The sequence below is a fragment of the Acomys russatus genome, chromosome 9, assembly GCF_903995435.1.
Source record: "Acomys russatus chromosome 9, mAcoRus1.1, whole genome shotgun sequence".
In the NCBI taxonomy this organism is placed as follows: Eukaryota; Metazoa; Chordata; class Mammalia; order Rodentia; family Muridae; genus Acomys; species Acomys russatus.
In genome coordinates this window covers 4,490,085-4,516,651 of record NC_067145.1, presented here as the reverse complement: position 1 = coordinate 4,516,651, position 26,567 = coordinate 4,490,085, and the positions used below count along the sequence as shown (strand labels likewise).

Genomic DNA, 26,567 nt, shown 5'->3' with positions numbered 1-26,567 from the left:
ATTATCCTGTGTGACCTTGGACTAGTTGTCTGACTACTGTCTGCCTTGCCTGGTTTGGTCTGGGTATTAAAAATGCTTGCTGTCATAAAAAGTCTTAATTTTTTCTTATTAAGTATTTATCTATATGTACATTGATAATAACTTTATTTTGCTGCTTATTAATTAGTGCCTATAAGTTAGCATTGTGGCCTCAATGTACAGCCATTTGAAAAAGAATTAGGAAAGTAATTTTAGCTCTATTTTTAAGTTGTTTCATCCGTGGGTGTATTTCAGTATTTTTTACATTGTCACTGTAGTGCCTTCTATTAGGGGTCTGAGAAATGTTTGCAGACATTACATCTTAAGTCCTGACAGCATCCCTCTGAGGTAGGCGGGCGGTAAATATTATTGTCCCCATTTTACAGATGGAGAATTGAGGCAAAGAGAGATTGTGTGACTCACCCAAGGTCACACTACAAGTCAGTGGTGGAGCCAGGAATAGAACCCAAGACTCCTGACTCCTAATCCACTCCCCTAGCCACTAGGCCCTGCTCCCTCCTCAAGGTTTCCTCTTGTGTGAAATTCTCCTTTGAAATGCAATTTCTTGTTTTTAATTCATGGGGAAAGAAGTACCTGCTCTATTCCTTCTCTAGGTAAGGCCACCCGCATATTCTTCCAGTCATTTTAAGTTTTAACGTTTTGCAATAAGGAGCTCTTTGTATAATTTGACATTTTCATTGTGTTATGTTCACCTTTAGTAGGAATATATAACAACATTTCCCCTTTCTCTTAGGATTTGCCTTTATACAGCATCCAAGTCTAATGTTTGAGCAAGAAGTGAAGAATCTGTATAATAATATTTTATCTGATAAGAATTCCTCAGTGAATTTAAAAATACAAGTGTTAAAAAACCTCCAGACCTACCTACAAGAAGAAGATACACGAATGCAGCAAGCTGACAGAGACTGTAAGTGAAAGTATGGAGTGTAGTCAGGGCGCTCTTCTTTACGTCAGATAGGTAACAGCATTCCTCATGTCCTAGGAAGGACGGCGGGACTCCACTAAGTCGGAGTTATTAAACTAAGTCTCTAACATAGTCATAAGAGTTTAGGTGTCTACAAGTACTAACAGTTTCCAGGAGGAGGACGGATTACAGCTCTTACTCAGTTCTCAAAGCCTCTGGCACAGTTGAGGAAAAAAGTCTGGGAATCACTTGAGCCTAACCCTGAGCTGTACCATTTCGTGGGTTTGAGTTCTACAACTCAGTCAGGAGTAGTGAGCCAAGATGGTATCGTCTTAACTGTGTTTCTCTGTGCCCTCTTTTGTAGGGAAGAAAGTTGCAAAACAGGAAGACTTAAAAGAAATGGGAGACGTTTCCTCGGGGATGAGTAGCTCCATCATGCAGCTTTACCTCAAACAGGTGCTTGAGGCCTTTTTTCACACCCAGTCAAGTGTGCGCCACTTTGCTCTAAATGTGATCGCACTGACTCTAAACCAAGGTCTTATTCATCCAGTTCAGGTAAGCGAGTTTTATGGTAGCAGCCCTCACTGGCAGCCAGAGGAGCTGATGATGCCATGATGAGAACATTAATCTCCCTTTATTCTGTTTAGTAGAATCTTTGTCCTAAACTACTGCAACTACTTTTCCTATCCACCTCTTTTCTTCTGCCTTCTTCCTCTTGTTAAAGATTAGTCCTCCTACGCTGCCTTTCTGAGTTGTCTTGAACTCTTAGAAATTTAAACTTTGGGTAATCTGTGATGTTGCCATTGTTGCAAATTACCTATGTATCTGTAAGGTTCTCTGTGTTAAACTTCAAGTTTCCAACAATAGAAAATGTTTTTTTTTTTTTTCTCACTAATGTTCATAAAATTCATTTTAATCCAGTTTTACTCCTAACTACCCCTGGTAGTTTACCCCTAACTACCAACAATATGTAATTTCACTGGAATTAAATAAGTATAAGAGTGTAATAAGCTAAATAGGGTAAAGCTTTGCTGTACCACAAAAAAGGAAATCACCTGAGTTTCCTTTTTCTTTTAAAATTGGAGGTGGCATGAGCTATAAGCATACTAGAGCTTTGCAGTGTAGTTGGCATGATGGAATAAAGGGTCAGGTGTGTAACTCAGGGTAGAATGCTTGCTGAGGATATTCGGATAGTCAAGGCATATATTTGACCCCAGCATTACAAAAAGAAAACAAAAATGAAAAAGAAGTAACGTCATAAAATGTTTACTACCCCTGAACACTGGCTTTCTCTCCTGTCCAATAGTCAGAGGAGGGCTATTGGCTAGGAAACTGCCAGAGCCTATGTTGGTGTTGTTTCCTTCTCTTCCAGAGTCTATTCTAATGAACACTGATATGTGAGAAAATGAATTTTCCTGATATTTTCCAATACATATCTAAATGTCTACTTTCATAAAACATAAAACAGCACATAGACAAGTATTTAGTTTTGTTTGTTTGTTTGTTGTTTTTTTGGTTTTTTTGTTTTGTTTTGTCACTCAGATGCTAAAATCACTTTACAAGATATAGCAGTATATTGAGACTGTCACCTTTTTTCTTTAAACACTCAGAGACAGGGCCTGCAAGATGGTTCGAAGTGTGTGTGTGTGGGTGTGTGTGTGTGTGTGGGTGTGTGTGTGTGTGTGTGTGTGTAGGTAGGTAGGTAGAGACTGTGAGTGTGTCAGAGGACAGGTTAAAGAACTTGGCATTCTGGGTCAAACTCTCGTCTCAGGCTTGGCAGCCATTAACTGCTGCACTGAGCCGCCTCACTGACCCCTGTAACATATTCTTACATGGATAGTCCTAACCTGGAGACGTTTAAAGAAACTTAAGTTTGTGTTGGGATTGTTTAAATCTCAGTGAACCATTATTATTAATGGTGGTGTTTCCTTACTTTAAGTCAAAAAAAGATCATCACTTTTAAAAGGATCCCAAAACATAGCAATTATAAGAAAGTCTACACTGCTACGTTTTTATGTCTCTGATGTACAAACTTAACATCTGTTGCGATGCGTATATTTTTTACCGTTGTTATGTCTTATAAAGGCCTTTTTTTTTTTTTCTTCCAGTGTGTTCCATATTTAATTGCCATGGGCACAGATCCAGAACCCGCTATGCGAAACAAGGCTGATCAGCAGCTTGTGGAAATAGACAAAAAATATGCTGGATTCATTCATGTAAGTGCTTTTAATAGATTACCTGAATGTATTGTTCTAATAAACCACTACTTCCTGTAGGCCTTTATTTTAGAATGATTTGCTTAATTTACAACCAAGTTTGTTCCCCAGGGTATTCTGCCGTACAGTTAGTTAACTGTGAGATTGTGCCAGGTGACAGCCCAGAAAGCCCAGTACATTACAAGTCAGAAATGGTGGGCTGTAGAACCTACTTGAACTTTAGACAGCGGTGACTTCTAGACCTGGCTTTTTTGTATGTGTAAAACAATGGGGTTGCAATAGATGATCTCTACTATTGTAGTACTTTCTTCTCCAGTTTTTTATTACTTTGAATAAGGAAAGCAAATGAAGTTAGCCTTGGATGTAATTAATGTTCAGAGTATACTTTACTATAAGTCCATTACCCCTAACAAAAATGAGGCATTTATTAATTTCAGATGAAGGCAGTGGCCGGCATGAAGATGTCTTACCAGGTACAGCAGGCGATCAACACATGCCTCAAAGACCCTGTAAGGGGCTTCAGACAAGATGAGTCGTCCAGTGCTTTGTGCTCACACCTTTACACTATGATCCGGGGGAACCGCCAGCACAGACGCGCCTTTCTTATTTCTTTACTCAACCTCTTTGATGACACAGCAGTAAGCATAAACTTTATTATTGTCAAAAAATAAATGGTCTAGAAATTATGACTAAAGGAGCCATGACTTTTAAATATTACCATTTTGGTAAACGTCATATTAAGTTTGTTTCCTTAATTTCTACTAAGTCACAATCAAAGGGGGCATTTTACATGAGAAAATGTATTAAGGAATAAAGTATAATTGTGTTTCTATACTGAATATCTTGGAAATTTATCACTTTTTTTCCTTAACAATTTTTTACATCTAATTGTTATTTTATGGAGGTCTTGGAGGGGCAGTGCCACAGTGTGGGTGGGAAGATAGATGAGAGGACGGCTTGTGTCACTTCTCTCCTTCCACCATGTGAATCTCAGGAATTGCAGCTAAGTCCTCAGGGAGCAGCGAGCTTCTCTATCTGCCAAGCTGTCTCACCAGCCCAGCAACAGTCTCTAGAAGCAGAAGTTGGCTGCCGCATCAAACTGTCACTTTGGGAATATGCATACATACATAAGATTATTTCTTTCATTCTATAGTACTTACATATTGTGGGAGAATAACACAGGATTTTTATTTATTGGTTTGGTTTAGTTTTTCAAGACAGTTTCTCTGTGCAGCCCTGGAACTCACTACGTAGACCAGGCTGGCCTCAAATCTGGAGGTCCGCCTGCCTCTGCCTCCTGAATGCTGGGATTAAGGCATGCGCCACCATCACCTAACTTAATAAGAATACAGATTTTTAACTGTTGAGTTTTTATGTTGATTTTCTTCATGAAGGAAATTACACATCTATGTGCTTATAAGTTGACACACATTGCCAGGACCACTGCCAGCCAAAAAAAGCAGAAAGTCTTCTTTAGGTTTATCTTTTTTTATATATTCATTTATTTTACACAAACACTTCTCTAGTACTTGTTAGGTACCAGACATTGTATAAAACATTACCAAATATAATAGTAATTACAGTTGTAACACTTACTTGCCCACAGAGAACACACAGACTAGTCTGTGTAGCAGCTTGTATATAAACAATGTAAATGTTTTCCTTACTTTAATCACTTGACAGATTTTATAGCCAATCAAAATTGTAAACACCAGAGCATAGATACCTTACTACATCCATTCTCTTTAAAATACTACAAAAAATAATATGTGTGACACAACAAATAAACATCCCAAGTTTGTATTTTAGAAATGCTTGATGTTTTCCCCGTCATCTTCACCCTATCATCATTTGTGTTCAGCTTTTACTGTGTAGGACACTGCTAAGACTGCTGTGGCCTTCAAAGGGTTTATTTACAGTTCAAGAGGATAAAATACAAATTAGGAGATAAATAATGATTGTGGTTAGCATATATTGAATGTAGTTTCTATTGAGATTTCTCTAGTCTTTGTTTTTTTTTTTTTTTTTTTTTTTTTTTAAGATTATTGGTTTATGTTTGTAAGTGCTCTGCCTGCATGTTTGCATGCACACCAAAAGAGGGCATCAGATTCATTACTATAGATGGTTGTGAGCCACCATGTGTTTGCTGGGAACTGGACTCAGAACCACTGGGAGAGCAGCCAGTGCTCTTAACCAGTGAGCCATCTCTCCAGCCCTCCCCCACCACCCACCCCATGTGAGTTCAATGCTTAATCTTTGTTAATTGCCTGGGTGTTTTAGTGTCACAGCCTTTAAAACTGGAACTCCAGCTCTCACAGTACTCTGACGGCCTCCAACACGGATGTCAGAAAAGGGACAAGTCACCAAAGGCCTAAAGAGATTAGTTGCATTGAATCTACTGCATAAAGTAGAGGAGGGCAGGGGCTGTGGGTCTGACTGAGCACCGTAGCAGCAGCTATAAGCACTGGAAGACTATGGGAAATGTTTAAACAAAATGAGGGACAGCATGTGCAGAGAACATCTTAAGAACACAGGTCTTTCAGCATCGTGTTCACAATACAGGTCATAAGGAAGTGATCTTTATGGCTGCAATAGAAAAGAACTGGGAAAAGGAGAACAAAGAAGACACATTGTAGGAAAGGAGTAAATCGAGACTGCGTGAGAAGGAACAGTGGATAACTGGAATATTTCTGTCCTGAGGACCTGAGAGAATAATGTGACTGTTGCTGAAGGCAGACATAGAAGAATCTAGGTTGGTTTTGAGGAGTTTGGTTTTGAGAAGAAGAAACAATTAGGACATTGATTTTTTTTCCAGTTCTGAACATTTTCACATTTAGAAAAAAATTAGTATATGAATTACCATGTTAAAACTGATAGGAAAGCCAGGTGTAAAAGCTCATGCCTATAATCCCAGCCTTCAGAAGCAGGGCCAGCATCAGCAGCATAAGTTCAAGGCTAGCCTGGCCCACAAGCTAATTTTTTAGGCCAATCAGAGAGAGAAGAGAGGTCAGAGAAGGAAGAGAAGATGAGCATTGATAGGTATGGTTCTGTGTTCTGCATTACCTCACTGTAACACTTAGACGTGATATACAACTTTACAAATAAATTGAGAAGCTGAAGAGGTGGCTCAGTGGTTAAGAGCGCTCTGCTCTAGCAGAGGACCTCGGTTGAGTTCCCAGCACCCATGTGGCTGCTGACAACCATAACTCCAGTTCCAGGGAGTCAGGCACCCTCTTCTGCTTTCTGAGTACCGGGCGTGCACATAATGGACATACACACAAGCAGGCAAAGCAGTCTTACACATAAAAATGAATAAATCTTTTTAAAATGAGACAAAGTGAAAAATAAAACAAGTCATTTTTTAAAAATAGATTGAGTCTCCTTGGTCTTTTGAGACAGGGTCTCTCTATATTCGACTTGGCTGTCTTGGACTCACTCTGTAGACCAGGCTGGCCTCAAACTCACAGCGATCCACCTGCCTCTGCATCCTGAGTGCTGGGATTAAAGGCATGAGCCACCACACCCAGCTTAGATTGAGTCTCTTATTAATAGTAAATTTATTGCATCCCTCTTATGAGCTATTGCTACTTTTGCTGCTATGTTTTATGTAGATGTGTTTTATAATAGATAGGAAGAAATAACATACTTTTGAATGCTAGTTTTGGTTTGGGTTTTGATGTGCAGGGACCATTTCTTTAGGATTTGAGAAGAAAACAGTAGGTAGGTAAACTGCTAGAAGGAAGAAGACTGAGGAAAAGAGAGACCCTTGGAGTTAGGTCCAAGACAGCCGGACTCAATAGTAGAGTCTGCATGCAGCTCTGAACTATCTTTTGGGATTTTGAAACAAGGTCTCACTATGTAGGCCTAGCTGTCCTGGAACTTACTATGATGCTTTGCCTCTGCCTCCTGGAGTTAAAGGAATAAATGTGTGTGCTGCCATACCTGGCTAGCCCAGAGAATCAGGACAGGCATGCTTATGCTTTTGGCCAGTATCCATAGAAAAGATAAAAAAAGAGGAAATGGGCTGGAGAGCTGTCTCAGTGGTTAAGAAAGAACCCTTACACTTCTTGCAGAGGCCCTGGGCTCAGTTCCCAATACCCACATAGCAGCTCACAATCATTCACAGGTCCACGTCTAGGGATCCAATGAGCCAGGCACACGCATTGTTCACTCACATACATACATACATGCATGCATGCATACATACATACATGCATGCATGCATGCAGCTATAACACCCATTCCCCTAAAGTAAAGTAAACCTAAAAAAGAAAAGGAACTAGTTAGCCGGCTCAGCAGGTAAAGCTTTTTCCATGCAATCCTGGCAACCTGAATCAGATTCCTAGAGCCTCTCTAGAGGCAGATAGAGACACAATGCCACACAGTTGTCATCTGACCTCCACAGGCCCCTCACACACATCATGCATGCCCAGGTAATGATGATGATGATTTTAAAAATTGAAATGTTACTGATTTCTAAGTTAAAACTCACAAAGTAAGTAAGCTTAGTGGTGAAGATCTGTAAGTAACTGCCTTGGTTACTAGTTTTATGACTCTTTTTTTTGTTTGTTTGTTTGTTTTGTTTTGTTTTTTTAATTCTGAAAAATAAATTTAAGTATTAATATGTCTTCCTATTTGCTTACTTATTTGTCAGGGGCATATGTCTCACTGTGTTGCCTATGCTGGTCTCAAACACCTTAACTCAAGCAATCCTCCTGCCTCAGCCTCCCTAGTGCTAGGATTACAGGCACATTCCATCATTTCCCAGCCTAACTTTCTTTTTCAGGTTTGTTTTAAAGCCAACAACCAATGTCAGCTGTGATTTTGCTTGGATTTTGTGAATTTCATAGTATTTTAGGTTTGTTTGTTGGGTTTTTTGAGACAGGGTCTCACTAGGCATCCCAGAATTCACCAGGCTGGCCTCGAAGTCACAGACATTCTCCTTCTTCTGCCTCCCGATGCTGGGATTAAAGGTGTTCACCACCAGACCCAGCCCATCTGTGCATGACCAGGGGTGGGAAAATCCACATGTTAGTAGTTTGTTACATATACTTTTTTTAGAGGCTGAAAATTAGCTGTGTGTAACTCTCCATATGTGTTAAACTTTTAGAAGACAATGACTAATCACTATCACTATGTTTTCTATGTATACTTTCATAGAGGTCTCACATAATCGTGGTTTGTTTGTTTGTTTGTTTGTTTTCTTTTTTTTTTTTTAAGGATTTTTTTACTTAACTGCACCTAAAAATTTCACCTCTTCTTTCTTGGGGTAACATGGTAAAGTCATTATAAAATCGCCTAACATGGCTGTGAGATCACCTTATATATTCTGTTTCTGTCTGCCTCACCCTTACATGGCATCTACTTTCTGCCTCTGCTTATTTGCTTCTCACTCCCTCCTTTGTCTTTCTCCTTTTGTACTTGTCTTTCTCTCTCCAATATTAACTAAGGTGAAAATGCCCTGTGATATTTTTTCTAAAAGCTCTTTGGGTGGGTTTCTAGCTCACCACTAAACATGTGTACCTTCTTTTAAAATTTGCAGAAAACAGAAGTGACTATGCTCTTGTACATAGCAGACAATCTAGCCTGTTTCCCATACCAGACTCAGGAAGAGCCGTTGTTTATAATGCATCATATAGACATTACACTCTCTGTTTCCGGTAGTAACCTGTTGCAGTCATTCAAGGAGGTAAGTCACACACACTGCTAATCTTTTTGTTTTGTTTTGTTTTCAAGACAGATTGTTTCTTTGTAACCCTGGCTGTCCTGGAACTCACTCTGTAGACCAAGTTAGCCTCAAACATAAGAGATCTGCCTGCCTCTGTTTACCTGTGCTGGGATTAAAGGCATGTGCCACAAGACCAGCATATTCCTATTCTTAAATGCATCTGCCCAAGTACAAACATGCTGTTTTTATTGTTCTTCTTACAAGTAGAACTTTCTTTTCTTTTCTTTTCTTTTTTTTTTTTTTTTTTTTTTTTTTAACAAGTAGAACTTTCTGATGAACTTTCTGAATAAGCTTACTGAAGCCTGGGCAGTACTTGAATTGGGAGAAGTAGGTTGCTGCTCATTTTTTTCTGATCTAAAACCATCCCATTTCTAGATATGTGTACTTTGTACATATGTGTCAACTGTTCTGTTGATAAGTTATCCCACTTTTCCCCTCTCACTTTAAGCAGTGACAAAGTGTTTTCATTTGTTTGTGTGTCCACTTGAGCCCCGTTAGAGTCTATTGCTAGTCTTCTATTTTTTTGGTGTTATCGTAGATTATATAAGACTGTACACAGAAGGATATGGATGGACATGTGTCTGGTGTGTAAGAGGAAATGAAAAACTTACACCATTGATATCTTCAAACAGAGGATCTTTTTTTTTTTAATTTTTGCATTTTATTTTTAATATATTTTATTAATTTATTCATATTACATCTTAATTGTTATCCCATCCCTTGTATCCTCCCATTCCTCTCTCCCATTTTCCCCCTACTCCCCTCCCCTATGATGTGACTGAGGGGGACCTCCCCCCCCTGTATATGCTCATAGGGTATCAAGTCTCTTCTTAGTGGCCTGCTATCCTTCCTTCCTCTGAGTGCCACCAGGTCTCCGCATCCAGGGGATGTGGTCAAATATAGGGCACCAGAGTTCATGTGAAAGTCAGTCCTTACTCTCCGCTCATCTGTGGAGAATGTCCTGTCCATTGGCTAGATCTGGGTAGGGGCTCAAAGTTTACTGCACGTATTGTCCTTGGCTGGTGCCATAATTTGAGCAGGACCCCTGGGCCCAGATCCGCCCATCATAATGTTCTTCTTGTAGGTTTCTAGGACCCTCTGGATCCTTCTATTTCCCCATTCTCCCATGCTTCTCTCACCTAGAGTCCCAATAGGATGTCCCCTCCTCTGTCCCACTTTCCTGGTAAGTGAAGACTTTCATTAGACATGCCCCTTGGGTGTCCAGATATAAGTGAGTGTATACCCCTTGACTCTTTCTGCTAAACAGAAGGATCTTAATGGGACTGGCATGTAGTATGCCCCAAAGCTCTACTAAATTTCTTATAAAGTGTCTTTTCTGTCATGACTCAGGAGTAAGAATATGTTATGAATTATGAAAGTATCTGATATAACACTAGGCATGATACATTTTGTAAAACTTGAATGAAAATATTTTTATATGCCTGCTAATCCAGTTAGATCTCATTTTACAAAATTGTAGTATTCAAAACTCAGCCTAATGAAACTAGTAACTGCGAGAAACTGTCTTAGAAATGTGAGGCAATTACAGGAGGCCCAGACTCTGTTGACCACAGAACAGAATGCTGGTTTCACCTGAGCTTATTATACCTACATAGGCCCAGCTCACCATGCATCTGCTCACACAGAAGGCGCTTCCCCTCCCCCTTGAAACAGGGTTTCTCAGGGGAGTCTTGGCTGTCCTAGACTCTCTTTGTAGACCAGGCTGGTCTGCCTGCCTGAGTGCTGGGATTAACGGTGTGGGAACATTTAAAAGGAAACTCCTAGGGCATGAGTGTACACAATGAAATTTTGAGAAGTTAGTAATTTCCTAGCAATTTTAGCTGTCATGCTCTCTTTATCATACTTTTAAGAATGTACATAGAAGTGTGTCTCCTGTTATTTCTCACCTGTTATAATTTTGAATAATTGCTTTGTAATTTGGTTCTCTGTGTAACTGCACCACTGTAAATCAGCTCTTTCAAAGAAAGGTTTCAGAAGGTAAAAAGCAAACCTGATTTAATGACTTCAGAACAGTTGCACAGCGTCTTGCTAAAAACTCTTGAAAGGGCTAGTTTGATGAAGTCTTGGCTTGTTAAAACCCATCTGAGTCTCACATAAACTAGAAGTAGCTGCTCTCAGTCTACACTGGTTTGCATGTGTGCCAGAGTCGCATCTTCATAGCTGAGCTACCTCGGTGCTTTCCTTGGGGAAAGTCATTTCTCGCTCAGTGTTGTAGAGGGCTTGGTTGGAGAGGGGAGATAGGGTGGGTGCTGTACCTGACTTTTCCCTAACTTTTCTCCCGTTGCTAATAGAAAGTCAGTGGCTTATCAAACTACTTGTTTAAGGAAGCTTTTGCAGCTGTTGGATGGTGAATGTTTGCATTTGTTAGTGGCATTTTGTTTTTTATTGTTTTTGAAGCAGAACAATTTCCTCTCTCTTTCAGTCTATGGTAAAGGACAAAAGGAAAGAGAGAAAAGCATCCCCCACTAAAGAGAACGAGTCCAGTGAGAGTGAGGAAGAAGTTTCCAGGCCTCGGAAGTCTCGGAAGCGGGTAGATTCGGATTCAGATTCAGACACAGAAGATGATGTAAATTCAGTGATGAAATGTTTACCAGAAAATTCAGCCCCTTTGATTGAATTCGCAAATGTTTCCCAGGGTATTTTATTACTCCTTATGTTAAAGCAGCATCTGAAGAACCTCTGTGGATTTTCTGACAGGTGAGTTACATAAGCAGGAGAACATGCTAAACACGCCCATAGGAAGCCCAGGGATAGCTGCCCTGCGGTCAGATTTGGGGCATCTTATTGCTGTATATTCCTTTGTTGTAAACCATTATTGGGTTTTTCAATACTAAAAGAAGAGAAAGCATACTTCTTCACCCAATGTATTCCAGATTTAAAGGACTTACTACTTTATTGATTTCCATTAAAAAATGCTTTCTTAGAGAATCAGTCTAGTTTTAAAATATATCACAAATTTAAAGTTATGAAGTATTATGCAGTAAGAGGAAATATAGACTGACTTCATAGAATTCTTAATAGGATCCCAAATAGGCTTTATAAAGTAAAAATAAAGTACTATCTGAAACAATTGGTGGAGTTCTCAGTGTTTCACGGTCTTTGAAACCTTGGATTTTTTTTTTTTTTTTTTTTTTTTTTTTTTAACAATATCACTACGTAGGGGCTGGAATGGTAGCTGATGGGTTAAGAACACTTATTCCTCTTACAGAAAATTCAGCGTATGTTCCTAGTACCTACAAGTATCTCCAGCTCCAGATCTGGCAGCTTTTTCTGGCCTTAGCAGGCACTGTACATACATAACATAAATTTTTAAAATCTTTTTTAAATTACCAAATAGTAAAATATTAATATCAATAGTCAAATGGAAAGAGTATATGTCTTAGTTAGGGTTACTATTACTACAATGAACCACCATGACCAAAGCAACTTGGGGAGGAAAAGGTTTATTTGGCTCAGTCTTCCACACAAATGTTCATCACTGGGGAAGTCAGGACAGGAACTCTAGCAGGGCAGGACCCGGAGCCAGGAGCTGATATAGAGACACTGAGGTTGCTGCTTACCAGCTGCTGATCATGGCTTGCTCAGCCTGCTTTGTTATAGGACCCAGGACCACTAGCCTAGGGATGGTTCTACCACAGTGGGCTGGGCCCTCCTACGTTAATCCCTAATTAAGAAAATGCCTAAAAGACTTGCCTGCAGCACGATCTTATGGAGGTGTTTTTCTCAGTCTAGGCTTCTTCCTTCTCCCCAGTGACTGCAGCTTATGTCAAGTTGGCACAAAACCAGCAGCACAATATATTTTATGTAAAGGGGCATTTAATTCTTTTTTTTAAATATTTATTTATTTATTATTATGTATACAGTACTCTGCCTGCATGTACACCTGCAGGCCAGACAAGGGCATCAGATCACATTATAAATGGTTGTGAGCCACCATGTGATCGCTGGGAATTGAACTCAGGACCTCTGGAGGAGCGGTCGGTGCCCTTCACCTCTGAGCCACCTCTCCACCCCGGGGCATTTAATTCTAAGATGATCATTTCTGTAACTGTTGAGCTTAGCTCCACGATGCAGCATGTGCAAAGCCCTGGGGTCCATCCCTAACACCAGTAAGGCAGAGAAAGACATTTCTCATTTGTCAGCTTGTTTGTTTGCTTTTGGTTTTGTTTTTGAAACAGGGTTTTTCTGTGTAACAGCCCTGACTGTCCTGGACTTGCTTTGTAGATCAGGCTGACCTCAAACCCACAGAGATCCACCTGCCCCTGCCTCCGAAGTGCTAGGAATAAAGGCATGTGCCACCAGTAGCCTCGTTTGTCAGCTTTTATCACAGGAGAGGTTACACCATGCAGTCAGAGCTTCCACTGTGTTCAAGAAGTGCTAAGAGTCCAGCCCCTCTGTCTTAATGTGTACCAGAAATGAAGCTAGAACCTTGTGTTAGCTATGCGTGCACTGTCCCTGAGCTCTGCGACCAGCCCTAGAAATCCAGGTGTTTAAGAGAAAAGCTCGGATGTGACATGTTGGCAACTAATTTAGAGCAATTTAAAACAGTGTAAAGTCTTGGAATATTGGTAAGGAACTGGAAAGAATTTTCAGCAGTTACTGAAAGTTTGAACCAGGTTTACAAGCAGTTTTTCTGATTACCATGTAAACAGTGAATAAGCAAAAAGTCAAAATTAGAAGCTGCGAAGATAGCTCAGTAGATACAGAGGTACTTGCCTCTGAGCCTGACAATGGGAGATCCATCCCCAAAACCAACATGATGGAGAGATCAGACTCCCACACGTTACCCTCTGACATCTGCATGTGCACATACACACAAAAACAGTAATAGATAAATACATGTAAAACAAAAGAAGTAAGACAGTGAGAAGACTCAGTGCAGAGAGGTGCTTGCAATCCCGCCTGGCGAGCCATATTCAATTCCCAGGACCCACACACTGAAATGAGAGAAGTGACTCCTATAAATTGTCCTCTGGCCTCCACACGGATGCTGAGGTGAACACGGGTACCTGCAAACACACCCAAATAAATGTTAAAGTTTCTTTTCAAAGAAAGAAAAGAATTAAGAGTTAGCAGGAAAGTCAGTTAAATGGAATCAATTTTAAGAAAGCTGCCTTATTCCCATAGTCACACGGTGTAAATAAGACACAAGAAACTAATGTCATTAAAATGGTGCCTTTTACTTGTAGTTGGGTTTCTCCAGACCTGTTGCTTCCTCCGAGCCAGGTATCTTTTTTCCATCCTTGTCAACATAAACACTGATGAAGACAAAAGAACATCTTGCTAATATTTGCTTTCCTTTTTTCTTTTTATTAGTTGAAATGTATATAATTTAAAACTTGAGTCATTACTGTGTAAGAAATAATTAAAGTCCGTTAAAGTACATGCTAAAACTCTGCTTTTGTATTTCCTAAACAGTAAAATTCAAAAATATTCTCCATCTGAATCTGCAAAAGTATATGATAAAGCCATTAATCGAAAAACAGGGGTTCATTTCCACCCCAAACAAACACTGGACTTCCTGCGAAGTGACATGGCTAATTCCAAACTGACGGAGGATGTGAAGAGGAGCATAGTAAGGCAGTATCTAGACGTGAGTACCTAACTGACAAGCACCACGGTCAGGGTCATGGGCCGCCAGGGCTAGCCTTCCCACTGCACCAACTGCAGGGTGGGTCCACTCATTATTATAGCAAGATGTGATGGATTGATTATTCAACAGATTACATGGCTTACATTCTTAAAGGTTAAAATATGAATAATCATACGTTCCTTGGCCATTTTGCTTGTCTCCTTTCTGACAACCAGTTGTTTTTCCTATATTCATTCCATTCATATTCCCCTTCCCTCCCTCCCTCCCTCCCTCCCTCGCTCCCACCACACCCAGCTTTTCTTGCACATACGCTTAGCTGCTTCACTGTATGTGTGTGCATGCATGCATCACAAATATGTAAGTGCACCTTTTTAAAATATCTTCAAAGATCCAGGCTTGGTGGCAGATTCCCTGTAACGCCAGCACATGGCAGCCTAAGGTGTTAGTATTGTAAAATTCAAGAACAACCTGGGCTGTATAGTAAGTTCCAGGCAGGCTTTTAAGACCCTGTCTCATAAACCACCATCCCAAAAAGAAAAGTATGTCAGAATAAACAAAATCCTAAGTGTGGCAGTATATGCCTTTACTTCCAGCACTGAGTCCAAGGCCTGTCAGTAAATAGTCTGTCAATACTTACTGCTTCAATGCTTCATGACTTGGCTACACCTCCAACAAACTGTCAGTCTTCAACCAAATCTACCCAATTGCCTAAAATGTATTGAAACAACTATGTTCAGTCTGTATGCTTTCATACAACAGTGAGAGAGTGGTAATTACAGCAGGGACCATATGGCAACCAACCCCAGATAAGCTGCCTAACATTTTGCCTCTTTACAGAATACATTTATCAAGCCTTGATTTGCACAGTAGCCATGATCTCTTTTACCCATTCTTAACGACCATAGAATCTGATGGTGTTATTTAAAATATTTACTTAACACTCTCAATCTTTTTTTAGTTTAAACTTCTCATGGAACATCTAGACCCTGATGAAGAAGAAGAAGAAGGAGAGGTGTCAGCTAGCACAAATGCTCGGAACAAAGCAATTACCTCACTGCTTGGAGGAGGCAGCCCTAAAAATAACACAGCAGCAGAGACAGAAGACGATGAAAGTGATGGGGAGGATAGAGGAGGAGGCGCTTCAGGGGTGAGGCGGAGGAGGAGTCAGCGTATTTCCCAGCGTATTACGTAAAATGATTTTTATGTGCTTATATGTGTCAGTCTATTAAATGTACACCAAGTAATGTAATACTTACAAAACAAAACATTTTGTAGATAGAGATTCTCTACTTAACCATTTATACATCCTTTTGTAGAAAGTTTAACATAAAAGATAATAAAAAAAAAAAACAAATGAGATTTATCCAGCAAAAGGGTTAATAATTTTTTGGATTGTATTAATGTGTGCTATCCTTTTTATTGTTGGCTAAGTTTTATGTAGCTTTATGGTTTATATGTACATATAATTTTATATATCAAGAGTAAAGACACGGGTACAAATTAAAAGTTATATGGTTTTACAAGTATATGTTAACCCCTTGGCGCTGGCGGTCACGGTGCGTCTCATTGCCGGCAATGGAAGTGTGCCGGGAAATCCCAACTCCCGGCGTCAAGGGATTAAAAGCAATAAAAACAATAATTTCACTAAAATTCTTTTGTGTAACACTTGGTCTTTTTTCCCCCTCCCAATGTTTTAGTCATTGAGAAGGTCAAAACGAAATTCAGACTCTACGGAGTTGGCAGCACAGATGAATGAAAGTGTTGACGTCATGGATGTCATCGCTATTTGCTGTCCAAAGTACAAAGATCGACCACAAATTGCAAGAGTAGTACAGAAAACCAGCAGTGGCTTCAGTGTTCAGTGGATGGCAGGCTCCTACAGTGGCTCCTGGACGGAGGCCAAGCGCCGAGATGGCCGCAAACTCGTGCCTTGGGTAGACACTATTAAGGAGTCAGACATTATTTACAAAAAAATTGCTCTAACGAGTGCTAATAAGCTGACTAATAAAGTTGTTCAGACTTTACGATCCCTGTATGCCGCCAAGGATGGGACTTCCAGCTAATGAATTTGTACAGTCAGCCAAATTTACAGGAAATTTTTTTAAAAGGCAAAAAAAAAAAAACTTGAAATATCAACATTCTGGCAAAAAAAAAAAAAATGAGTTTTTTGAAGAGTGGAACCTGGGATGCAGGAACAAGGAAGGAATGTTGGGCAGACATTTTGTGGGAGCTCCCTTCGCTGTTGTGCAGCAGACACGTCTCGGTTCATTTTTACTCCCACTGTATCATAGTTTAACAAAATTGTTTATATCTTGGAAAAAAAACTTTCTGTTTAAAAAATAAACAAGTGAATGTTGGAAATTAGTCTGTTAATGTTCTTAATAAAGTGTTCTTGGAGTTGAACCTAGCAGCGATGGCTTTCTTTAGCTTAGCCCAGTTTCCAGGGAAGCATTGTCTTCTCCAGGCTGTAAAATGGCAGAACCTCCTGGATATATAATTTATTCTGTTGAGAAAAAAAGCATGCAGTATCTATGACCTATCTGCAGAAGGAGTTTTTGTAAATGTAGATTTTGTTGTATTAGGTCACCCTGAAAACAATACAAGAAAAGGGATCCCCAGGCAATCTGGTGGAGCGAATACTGCAATAAATTTTTTTACTTCTCTTTGTTACTTGTCTGTTTCCATTTGAATTTCTTATTGTAAAGATCTGTTTAAATCCATTTATATTATTTTGCAGTCTTTTATGTAAAATTTATTATATCATTGGTTTTCAAAGCAAAACATAAAATATTGTTTATACAGTTTGTACAGGCTGACTTCTGAATAATTGGTATCGCTTATTTTCACTCCCATAAGAGGGTGTAAACAAGTCCAGGGTTTTATTGTATCCTGCAATATTTAGTATTAACTATATATGATTTAGCACTGTGCCAAACACATTTTCAAGAGTACATTTTGATATAAAAAGAAACTATAGTTTATCCCTTGTATGTTTCCTTTTCTTTCTAATGATGTCATGGTGGTAATACTTATTTTTAAACCATGGGGAAAGGTAACAATTCTGCTATTTTGGAAAAACAACATTTCTCTTAAAGTGACGCCATGTTATTTTAGAAATAGAGTTGAAATAAGTATGACACTTCCTAGTTAAACACACTACATTTTGACATGCTATTTTTTAATGCTGAGAGGAATTTTACTAGTTGGAATATTCATTTTGTAGCCTACAAGTTTTATACATGTTTTCAGAACAATTGTCATATAGATTAGTTACTACAAATACCTCAACTAAATTGGGAGAAGGATATATGTACTGATTTTTAAACCACTTTGGAAAAAAATGACCTCAAAAATGTTAAATTTTATGAAACCAGCAAGGAAATGAACATACTCAGTTTGTGAGGAAGAGTGACTGCCACAAAATTCCTCTTTGTGAATTCCTATTAAACACTATGAAAATACCTCCATGTCCTACTTCCTATGTGGCGTCTTCCGGAGCGTCTTCTGGAAGGCCGTGTTGGTTCTCTTCCCCTGGCTGCATGGCTCTCCCCTCTGCTGTACGTTCTTTCTGAAGAAATTAGAGTAGATTTCCCTTGGAGTTTGTTTAGGTCAGAAGTAGACCTAAGTTAGCCTCTAAAGCAGCAGTCTATCCATAAGGGTAAAATACCATCTAGAGAAGATAGAAAAGTCCAGCCTAGAGAATGCTAAATAAAATGTGAGTTTAAAAGCCAACTCTTTAAGTGCTTTGTGTCTGGCAATGCTTGCTATCACTGACTTCCCCAAAAATTTGGTCATATTTCGTTCCCATATTATAGATGAGGGTGATAGGCACAGAGCATTCAGTCTAACAGTATTGAAATCTGGAGTTGGCACACCTGTGCTACACTACATGGGGTGCAAGCACTAAGCTGAGGGTTCTATGAAAAAGAAACCCTTTCCCAAAAGTATCTTGTATACCTGGGAATACAAGAATTTTCATTATGTTTTCTGAGACACTATCATGTAGCCCATGCTGGCCTAGAACTAACTTTGCAGCCCAGGCTGACCCCCAAGTGTCTTCCTTGCACTCCCACCCTTCACCCCGACCCCTTCACCCCCATCCCCACCCTCCATCTTTTCCTCCCATGTGCTAGAACTTTAGGCATGCAGCACATGCCTGGCTGGGATCCTACTTAAAGTCAGGGTTAGTGCCAAAGTCCTGAATAAGTGTTGCCTTGGTCAGAGGTGGGTTGCTGTTGGTCATTTATTGGAATGTGGGGGAATTTTCTGTGATTTCTAAGCTGTTAGTAATGGAAGCAGAGTGCTGACAGACGATGACAGTGTGACTCTTAAGTGTGTAAGTGAAGTTTTCAGAAAGTTGAAGATGTCTCAGAGGTTTCCTTTTTTAGGTATTAACTTAGCACTGAGGTTATAGCCTTGGTAGTCACACATAGAAAATTAACTTCAAGTATATCAGGATTTAAAAAGTTCAGTCATAATCTACTCTGTTGTTTAATTGCTATAGATTAGTAAATTATGCTGACTTGTATACTATATCTAGTATAGAAATGCTTGGGCTAAGGATGGAACAGATGGTGTTCTTGGAATGTGTGAGGCCCTATGTTGTCTGCAGTGTCCCCCCAAAAGAAGCTGTTTGCAGCCAAGCATATTGGTTGAACACCTTAGTCTCAGCACTTGGAAGGCAGAAGCAGGCAAATTTCTAAGTTCAAGGCCAACCTGGTCTAAACAGTGAGACTCCCATTGAAAGAAAAGTTTTTAAAAATATACTTGTTAGACATTATATTTTAACACATTCAAAATATCTATTTTAACAAAGAGTGTCTAGTCTTTAAAAGATGACCATAAGAAAATATACATGGCAGAAAAGTCCATACAATTTTCTAGAACTCAATGATCTTAAGAAAAACAGCTTTTAGAGAAAAATAGCATATAGCCTACTGCTAAGTATGGCTAATTGCCTGTTTGCCAGTACGTCAGACACCAACAGTTTTGAATAGTTTGTCTGATGAAGACAGGTAAGTCAAGCAGATTTTTCTTTAATTTTGTTTGCTTATTACGTGTGCGTATGCACATGTGTGGAGGCCAAGGCTGCCTTGGTCTTAGATTGGTGCTGCGGATCCGAACTGGGGGCCCCATGCTTGTCTGACAAGCACTTAGTGAATGAGGCATCTCCTCAGCCCCAAAGCTGAGTTTTTATTTTTCTGATGACCTTCTTGGAATTTAATTTAGGAAGTAAATGCAGAAACTGCCATTTTCCATCTCCTCACTTTTAGCTTCACAAAAGTGTCCTGGTCCCTAGTGTGAGGTCCAGGTCTGCATCTTCAGAACTGGTAAAGACACATGAATAAGCTCTCACTTGGTTGGGCAGATAGGGTCAGGCTGTGTAGTGCTGCCTCCCTTGTGCTAGAGTTAAAACATCTCAGTCCTCCAGGAGATGCTAACATGTAGCATGTGAAGCATTCGATAGTTGTGCTCCCAGCCGTCTTGTGCCATAACAGAGTCCGCCTAGCGTGGGTAGAGGGGAAAAAGAAAACTTACCTTTTCGGACTCTGCTGTTCACTTTGTTTGTGTAACGCTCTATGTAACTTCCATCAATAGAGTATATTTATTGCACATTGATTTTTATTTGATTCTCTTTTTCCTAAGCATACCCCTTGTTCTGTTGGTCCTTTATAGGAAACTGGATTAAAATAACTGAATGACAATTTGATATGATTTATCTAACCAAACAAATTCACTTGTGCAATGTATGGGCTAAATGGTCATTAAAAACCTAGTGAGGAGCTCATATAATCTTGTCTTCTCTAAAGACTGAGACAGAAGGATCTCATTTGAGGGTAACCCAAGCAACTCAGCAAGACCCTGTCTTAGAAAACTCGGCCAGAAGTAAAGTGCAGTGTAGTGTAAGCACTTGCCTAGCCTGTCTTGTAAGGTTCCAGGTTCAATTCCCACTATGGGCTTAGCATTCTCCTGACAATGGATGACCACCACCAAACACCTTTTCTTTTCAGAAATACCAATAATGCATGGCTTAACTGCTACAAGCACGGTATGGTGCCCCCCCCCTTTTTTTTTTAATTGAATTTTGTTGTTGTTGTTGTTTTAAAAAAAAATTGTTAGGAAACTCCATGTACCCAGCTCTCCATCTCAGACACTGAATTTAAGGCCACTTTTAAAGTGTCCCACGCATTCCCACACACATTGTGAGGCACATTATGCATAACTACGCTATCTTTAAATCTAGCAGTCCCTGATAGCCAGTGACCACTAAGTGCTCAGTCTCCATCGCTCTAGCTGGCTGATGATGATGAGCACCGGTAGCCCCAGCTCTGAGGAGGCTGAGGTAGGAGGAACATGTGAGTGCAGTTTAAGACAACAGTAAAACCTCATCCAAACAAAATCCATTTTTCTCACACATTTGGATCTCATCATCTTTATTATTTCGCTTAAGAAAACAGTTGGTTTTAAATGGAGCACTACAGTTATTAAGTGGTTTTTATCTTTTTCTTAACTGAGTTGTAGGTTCGCGAGATCTCCAAGTTCACTGACGCTTGTGATTAGTCTGTCCTGTAGAAACGGTGAGCAAGGTCAGTGTTCAGGAACTAGCCATGCCATCTGTCCCTGCGCACTGGAGCTGCAGGTAATAAGCATGCAGCTGGACTGCAGCACTTGCAGCCAGAGGCAGGTGGATGCCTGAGTTGTTATTGCTGCATGGAGTAAGTGGATTTCAGGCTGTGGTTTCCAAGTGTTTCACGTGTGCTGTGCTTCATGGTGAATGGGACTTTGAGCTTTCACTTGTGACTTTTCTCAGCCATTGTTGGATCTCTTATGACCTTGGAAGCAGTTTTCTGTTTATTCAACTGGAATTTCATACTTTCTTCCACTAAGAAATGGCAGCATAAGTTTATCAATTTGTTTAACTTTCTCAGATTTAGATCTTAAAATAACCACAAAAAATCATAAAACCTAAGTCCACACTGAATCTTTTTATTCCATAGTTTTAAAGTATACATGGATATATGAGGGAGGGATCCGAGAAATCACTTGTTCTCGGTTATCTTAAGCATTCTCCATTTGCAGTTTGTCTTTTGGGAATCTGATGCGTTAACAAAATCCTTTATTATGGAGTTAGTCTAGTCCCTGAATCAGGCGCACAATTTTAAGAAATTCCTTCACCTCAGCCCAGTTCCAAATGTGGCATTTTAGAGATCTTCACAAAAGCATCTCTTCTTACAATGTGAGTGAGGTAATGTGACACCATGCTGCCCACCAACTCCATCCCAAAGAGCAGCGCAAGGCTCCTTCCTTCCAGGCCAGTACAAGGGAGTTCCGTTTGGAGAGTCTTCACACTGTTCCCTGGTGAGGCTATGAATGTAGGGTACTTAATGACTAAACTTCGCTTTTGCTTTTTTTCCAAAAAGATCTACTTTTCCCAGATTTTTGTGATATCTGCCATACTATTAGATAATTGGAGAATGTAAAATGTGTTTTTACTGTATTTTTTTAAACTTTGATAATAGAGGACTAAAACTTGGATTTTTTTAAGTGTTATATTTGAGGTCAGAAGACATAGTTTGAAGCCATGTGTTTCTCAAACATGTAAAATGAAGTTTTATAAATAAAAAATCACCTAGCATGTATGTGAGAGCTGAAATCCCTAACTTTCTTGTGTGGTTTATACAGGTGGCCTTTCAGTGTTTGCTGTAGCTGGGGAAATGAAGGAGTGAGTTCCGCCTTTGAATGGGAACAACATATTGATAGGGAAATGGGTGTGTATGAAGGTCAGTAGTAAAAGATGACACTAAAGAACAACCCTGAGGAAAGCCTGGCTCGGGGTTAGACTCTGCCATCCTAGCCCTTGGCAAACAGGCATCAAGACTACATGATAAGAGCCTCTCACAAATAGCATGTGCATAAGTAGTTAAAGGGGTAGAGCCCTTGCCTGGATTGGAGCAAATTAAAGCTCACTTAGCTACATACAGATCTAAGGCTATAAAGATGAGACCATCTCATCCTCAAAGACAGTGACGTGGGGTGGCAGTGCTGTCAGTGAAAAAACTGTCAGAGTTACACATATGTTTAGAGTGTAAAAAAAAAAACTAGACAAGCCGGGCGTGGTGGCGCACGCCTTTAATCCCAGCACTCGGGAGGCAGAGGCAGGCGGATCGCTGTGAATTCGAGGCCAGCCTGGTCTACAAAGTGAGTCCAGGATGGCCAAGGCTACACAGAGAAACCCTGTCTCGAAAAAAAAAAAAAAAAAAAAAAAACACTAGACAGTTGTCTGAATAGGGCAAATTAAAACAAAGATGGCTAGCAAGTTCCTCTAGATCAAATGACAGTGTTCAACTTTCAGGTTTGTACTTTCCAAGTTTGTACCTATAGGGCATTCCATTCGTGTGATGTCAAAAGGTAGGATACCCATTCGTATAGCACTTGGAGATGGGCATCCTTGACCAAGCTGTGTGTGTGGTCATCGGCAGATGTGCAGTAGAGGAAGAGTAGTGTGGAGCCAAGGAGGGGCTTCGGAGGCTGCCAGCATTTAAGGTATGATGGAAGAAACGTAACTTTGTGGGGGAAAAAATAGTGTTGAAGAAACCAACATGGAAAAAGGGTAGGTCTTCCATTCTTGTTGTAATTTAAGGATCGTGAGCTTACTCAGCAGGAAGTCTCAGAGGCTGAAAACATTCTAGGTCTAGATTAGCAGACGGAGGCTAGAAGCTGAAGCCTATAAGGCCTTGCCTCGCAGAAGACTAGATTGTTTATAGAGTCTAGAAGCTTCCAGGCCTAAGGCCTAGGGATACTTAGAACCAAAATAAATAGAAGCAGTCTGGGCTCAGCCCAAGCCATGTATTTTTAAAGCTTGGGGATGACTCTCATCTCCTCCCCTCTTGTGAGGAGATAAAACATTTACAGCAAACAATGCTAAGAAATGGGATGGTGTGCACACATACAGTTGTCCCCTCAGAAGTCACTTAATTAGACTCATTATGATGGAGCTTCAAGGTGTGAGGATGAGAGACAGATGTGTCCTGCTCTGAACTTGATTCCCAGGAATCATGTGACATGGCTCACAGTCTCCTTTTCTTGTATCCTAGTGTTTTGTCTGCTTGTGTAGCTATGAAGCACACGCACGCCTGGTGCTCTTGCAAGTCAGAAGAGGACATCAAATCTGGAACTAGAGTCAGGGAGAGTTGAGAGCCGCCATGTGTGTGCTGTGAACTGAGCACAGGTCCTCTAACGTTCTTCCCAACTGAAACACTTCTCTAAACCTCGGGTTGGTTTTGTTTTGTTTTGTTTTTTTCTATTTAAGCTTTTCTTTTATTCTAGTTATGTGACTATGGATGTGTGTGGGGGTGTGTGCACTTGACTGCACTGCCCAGAGGCCAGATGAGAGTATGAGATGCCCTGGAGCTGGGATTACAGGTGGCTGTAAGCCAAGTCATATGGCTGCTGGGAATCAAATTCAGCACCTCAGCAGGAGCCACTCATGCTGCTGAGCCATCACTGCAACCCCATGATTTCTATCTTAAGTATCCTCCAAAGGCTTGTTGTTGAAGGCTTGGTCCTCAGGTGATAGTAGTTGGGACGTGGTAATGTGAATGTTACTGGTAAGATTAAGACAAATCTTCCACCGAGGCGTGGTAGTGCAAGCCTTAATCCCGGCACTTGGGAGGTAGAGGCAGTCAGATTCCTGTGAGTTCAAGGCCAGCCTGGTCTACAAAGTGAGTCTAGGACAGCCAAGGCTACACAGAGAAACCCTGTCTTGAACAAAAACAACAACTAAAAAAGACAAGTCTCTCTGGGTTGGATCCACATAGAAGAGGAGATGAGTTAGTCCTTGATTTACCTAGAGACTAGCTGTAGATAGTAGCCATGATTTAAAGAAAATAAAACAAGCAAAAGATGATGTGACCCAGGAGAAAAGCTGTGCTTATTTCGGCATGCCTTAAAACAGTCAACTGCAACTTTAAACCCCACTTTTTGTAATATTCAATGATTTCAAAATGGTAACCCTAGAGACATGCTTTTAATTCACCCATAAGCCTTACATTGTTAATACTTTTAATTTTTACACTAAAAACCATATAGCCTTGCCTTTGCTTCCCTTCTAATTTTTCTCTATAGAGGTGGCCACTTTGGACTTTACTCTTTTTTGTTTTGTTTTTGTTTTTGTTTTTTTTACTTTTACATATACATTTATATTATCACACATATATTACAATAAACTACAGCAAGAAAAACCATGAAACAATTAGGAATTATGTAAATGTTACATTCATAGTGTTTTGCCTATTTGTATTTGGCAGCCTTGGAGAAAACATCTTTCCTATCTTGATGACTTCAAAATTCTGAATGGAAATCAATATCTATCATATCTCATCTCTATCAACCTAAAAACATCTATCAAGACCTAAAAACATCTTAACACCAGCTGGTTGGTGGTGGCGCATGCCTTTAATCCCAGCACTTGGGAGGGAGAGGCAGGTGGATCGCTGTCAGTTCGAGGCCAGCCTGGTCTACAAAGCGAATCCAGGACAGTCAAGGCTACACAGAAAAACCCTGTCTCCAAAAAAAAAAAAAAAAAAAAAAAAAAAAAAATCTTAACCCCTACACAACTAAGTTTAATTGTAAAACTAAACTATCTGATCTTCAACCTCATCAGAGACTTAAGAAGGAATAAAATTAATTACCTGAGTAAAAAGGGGGTGCAGGTTAGCAACCTCCCAAATAAGAAGACAGAGACAGTTTGCTACCTAAATAGTCACCCAAAACTCTCTCTATAACGTTGGAGCATCTTCTTCAGCCTTCTGGCCCAGTATATCTGACAGACATATTTATGAAGCAGGAATTATTGAGGACTTGCTTACCCTGTCTTGGCAGAGTCTGGCTGTCAACTCTATGCATCAAGTTTGCCCCTTTTTTAGGCAGAATGCTGTCTGTGGTAGAAATGAGGACATTTTTCCCAGTGACTTGTTTGTCACATTTGAAGCACTCTCCATAAGGAGGTTCTTTGATACTCATCATCCTCTTTGGGGTAGGCTGGGTGTTTGCCAGAAGTTAAGCCGTTTTATTGTCACAGGATCCTTGAAACCATAAAAACATCTTTAAATGCCATATTCTGTAGGTCTCTGATGTTTCTGAAGACCTAATCTGGACTTTTCTCTTCATTAGAATCATTATGTCGTCAGGCAGTGGTGGCACACACCTTATCCCAGCACTCAGAAGGCAAAGGAAAGTGGATTTCTATGAGTTCAAGATCAGCCTGGTCAACAGAGCAAGTTCCAGAACAGCCATAGTTACACAGAGAGACCTTGTCTCAAAAACTCAAACAGGAAGACAGAATCATTATATCCGCACCTTTTTTAGGTTTCACTTTTTACCTTTATGGTGCGGGTACTTGTGTGTGCATGCAGGTGTGCATGAGCACATATGTGCTATGGCACACATGAAGATCAGAGGCTAAGCTGTGGAAGTCAGTTCTCTCCTTGTACAATGTGGATCCTAGAGTTTGAACTCCAGTCACTGGGCTTGGCAACAAGCACCTTTACCTGCAGAGTCGTCTATATTTCTAAGAATAAACTTATAATGTATAAATCCTGTACTTTCTATACTGAATTAATTATATGACCTATTGGTTTACATTTTGGTTATATTTCAATTTTTGAAGTATTTTTCTCATTCTCTGGTTGCTCCTCGTATAGCATAATTTATGGAAGCAACACCTCATATCTGACAGAAAGAATTCTTTTTTCATTAGGCTTGAGCCCAGCTCATAACCGACACATCATGTGCTCAGGTTTAACTAGCAGGCCAATCCGAGTCTTTGCCTTGGAATTCTGATTAGAATTATAAACTGTAAACAGCTTTATTGTCAAGAAAGCAAGAATGGGTAACATACTATAGCCCAGATCTGAGCCCACCAAGCTTGCTGCCAACGTCCCCAAATCCGTGCTCACGTGCTCAGAACACGCATGCTGAGTGCAGCGTCCCTTGGGCCGCTTACCTCATCAGCTTAGCAGGAAGAACAGCCACTCCACTGCCAGCACCAAGCAGGACAGGAGAGGA

The 26,567-nt window shown here is 40.1% G+C and overlaps 1 protein-coding gene across 2 annotated transcripts in view; it reads left to right on the top strand.

The window, feature by feature from the left end:
* Nipbl (NIPBL cohesin loading factor) overlaps window positions 1-17,171 on the top strand; it is a 93,078-nt gene extending 75,907 nt beyond the window's left edge. The window contains exons 38-46 of one of the 2 annotated variants that reach the window (XM_051150936.1): window positions 773-946; window positions 1,308-1,498; window positions 3,052-3,159; window positions 3,597-3,797; window positions 8,702-8,848; window positions 11,331-11,605; window positions 14,327-14,501; window positions 15,460-15,648; window positions 16,199-17,171. In XM_051150936.1, the coding sequence (XP_051006893.1) occupies window positions 773-946; window positions 1,308-1,498; window positions 3,052-3,159; window positions 3,597-3,797; window positions 8,702-8,848; window positions 11,331-11,605; window positions 14,327-14,501; window positions 15,460-15,648; window positions 16,199-16,564 (1,826 nt within the window). In that variant the 3' untranslated portion in view covers window positions 16,565-17,171. Of the gene's footprint in view, window positions 1-772; window positions 947-1,307; window positions 1,499-3,051; window positions 3,160-3,596; window positions 3,798-8,701; window positions 8,849-11,330; window positions 11,606-14,326; window positions 14,502-15,459; window positions 15,690-16,198 lie in introns of both variants that reach the window. The other variant, XM_051150937.1, reaches the window with a different exon arrangement.
* Window positions 17,172-26,567: the final 9,396 nt, after the last annotated feature.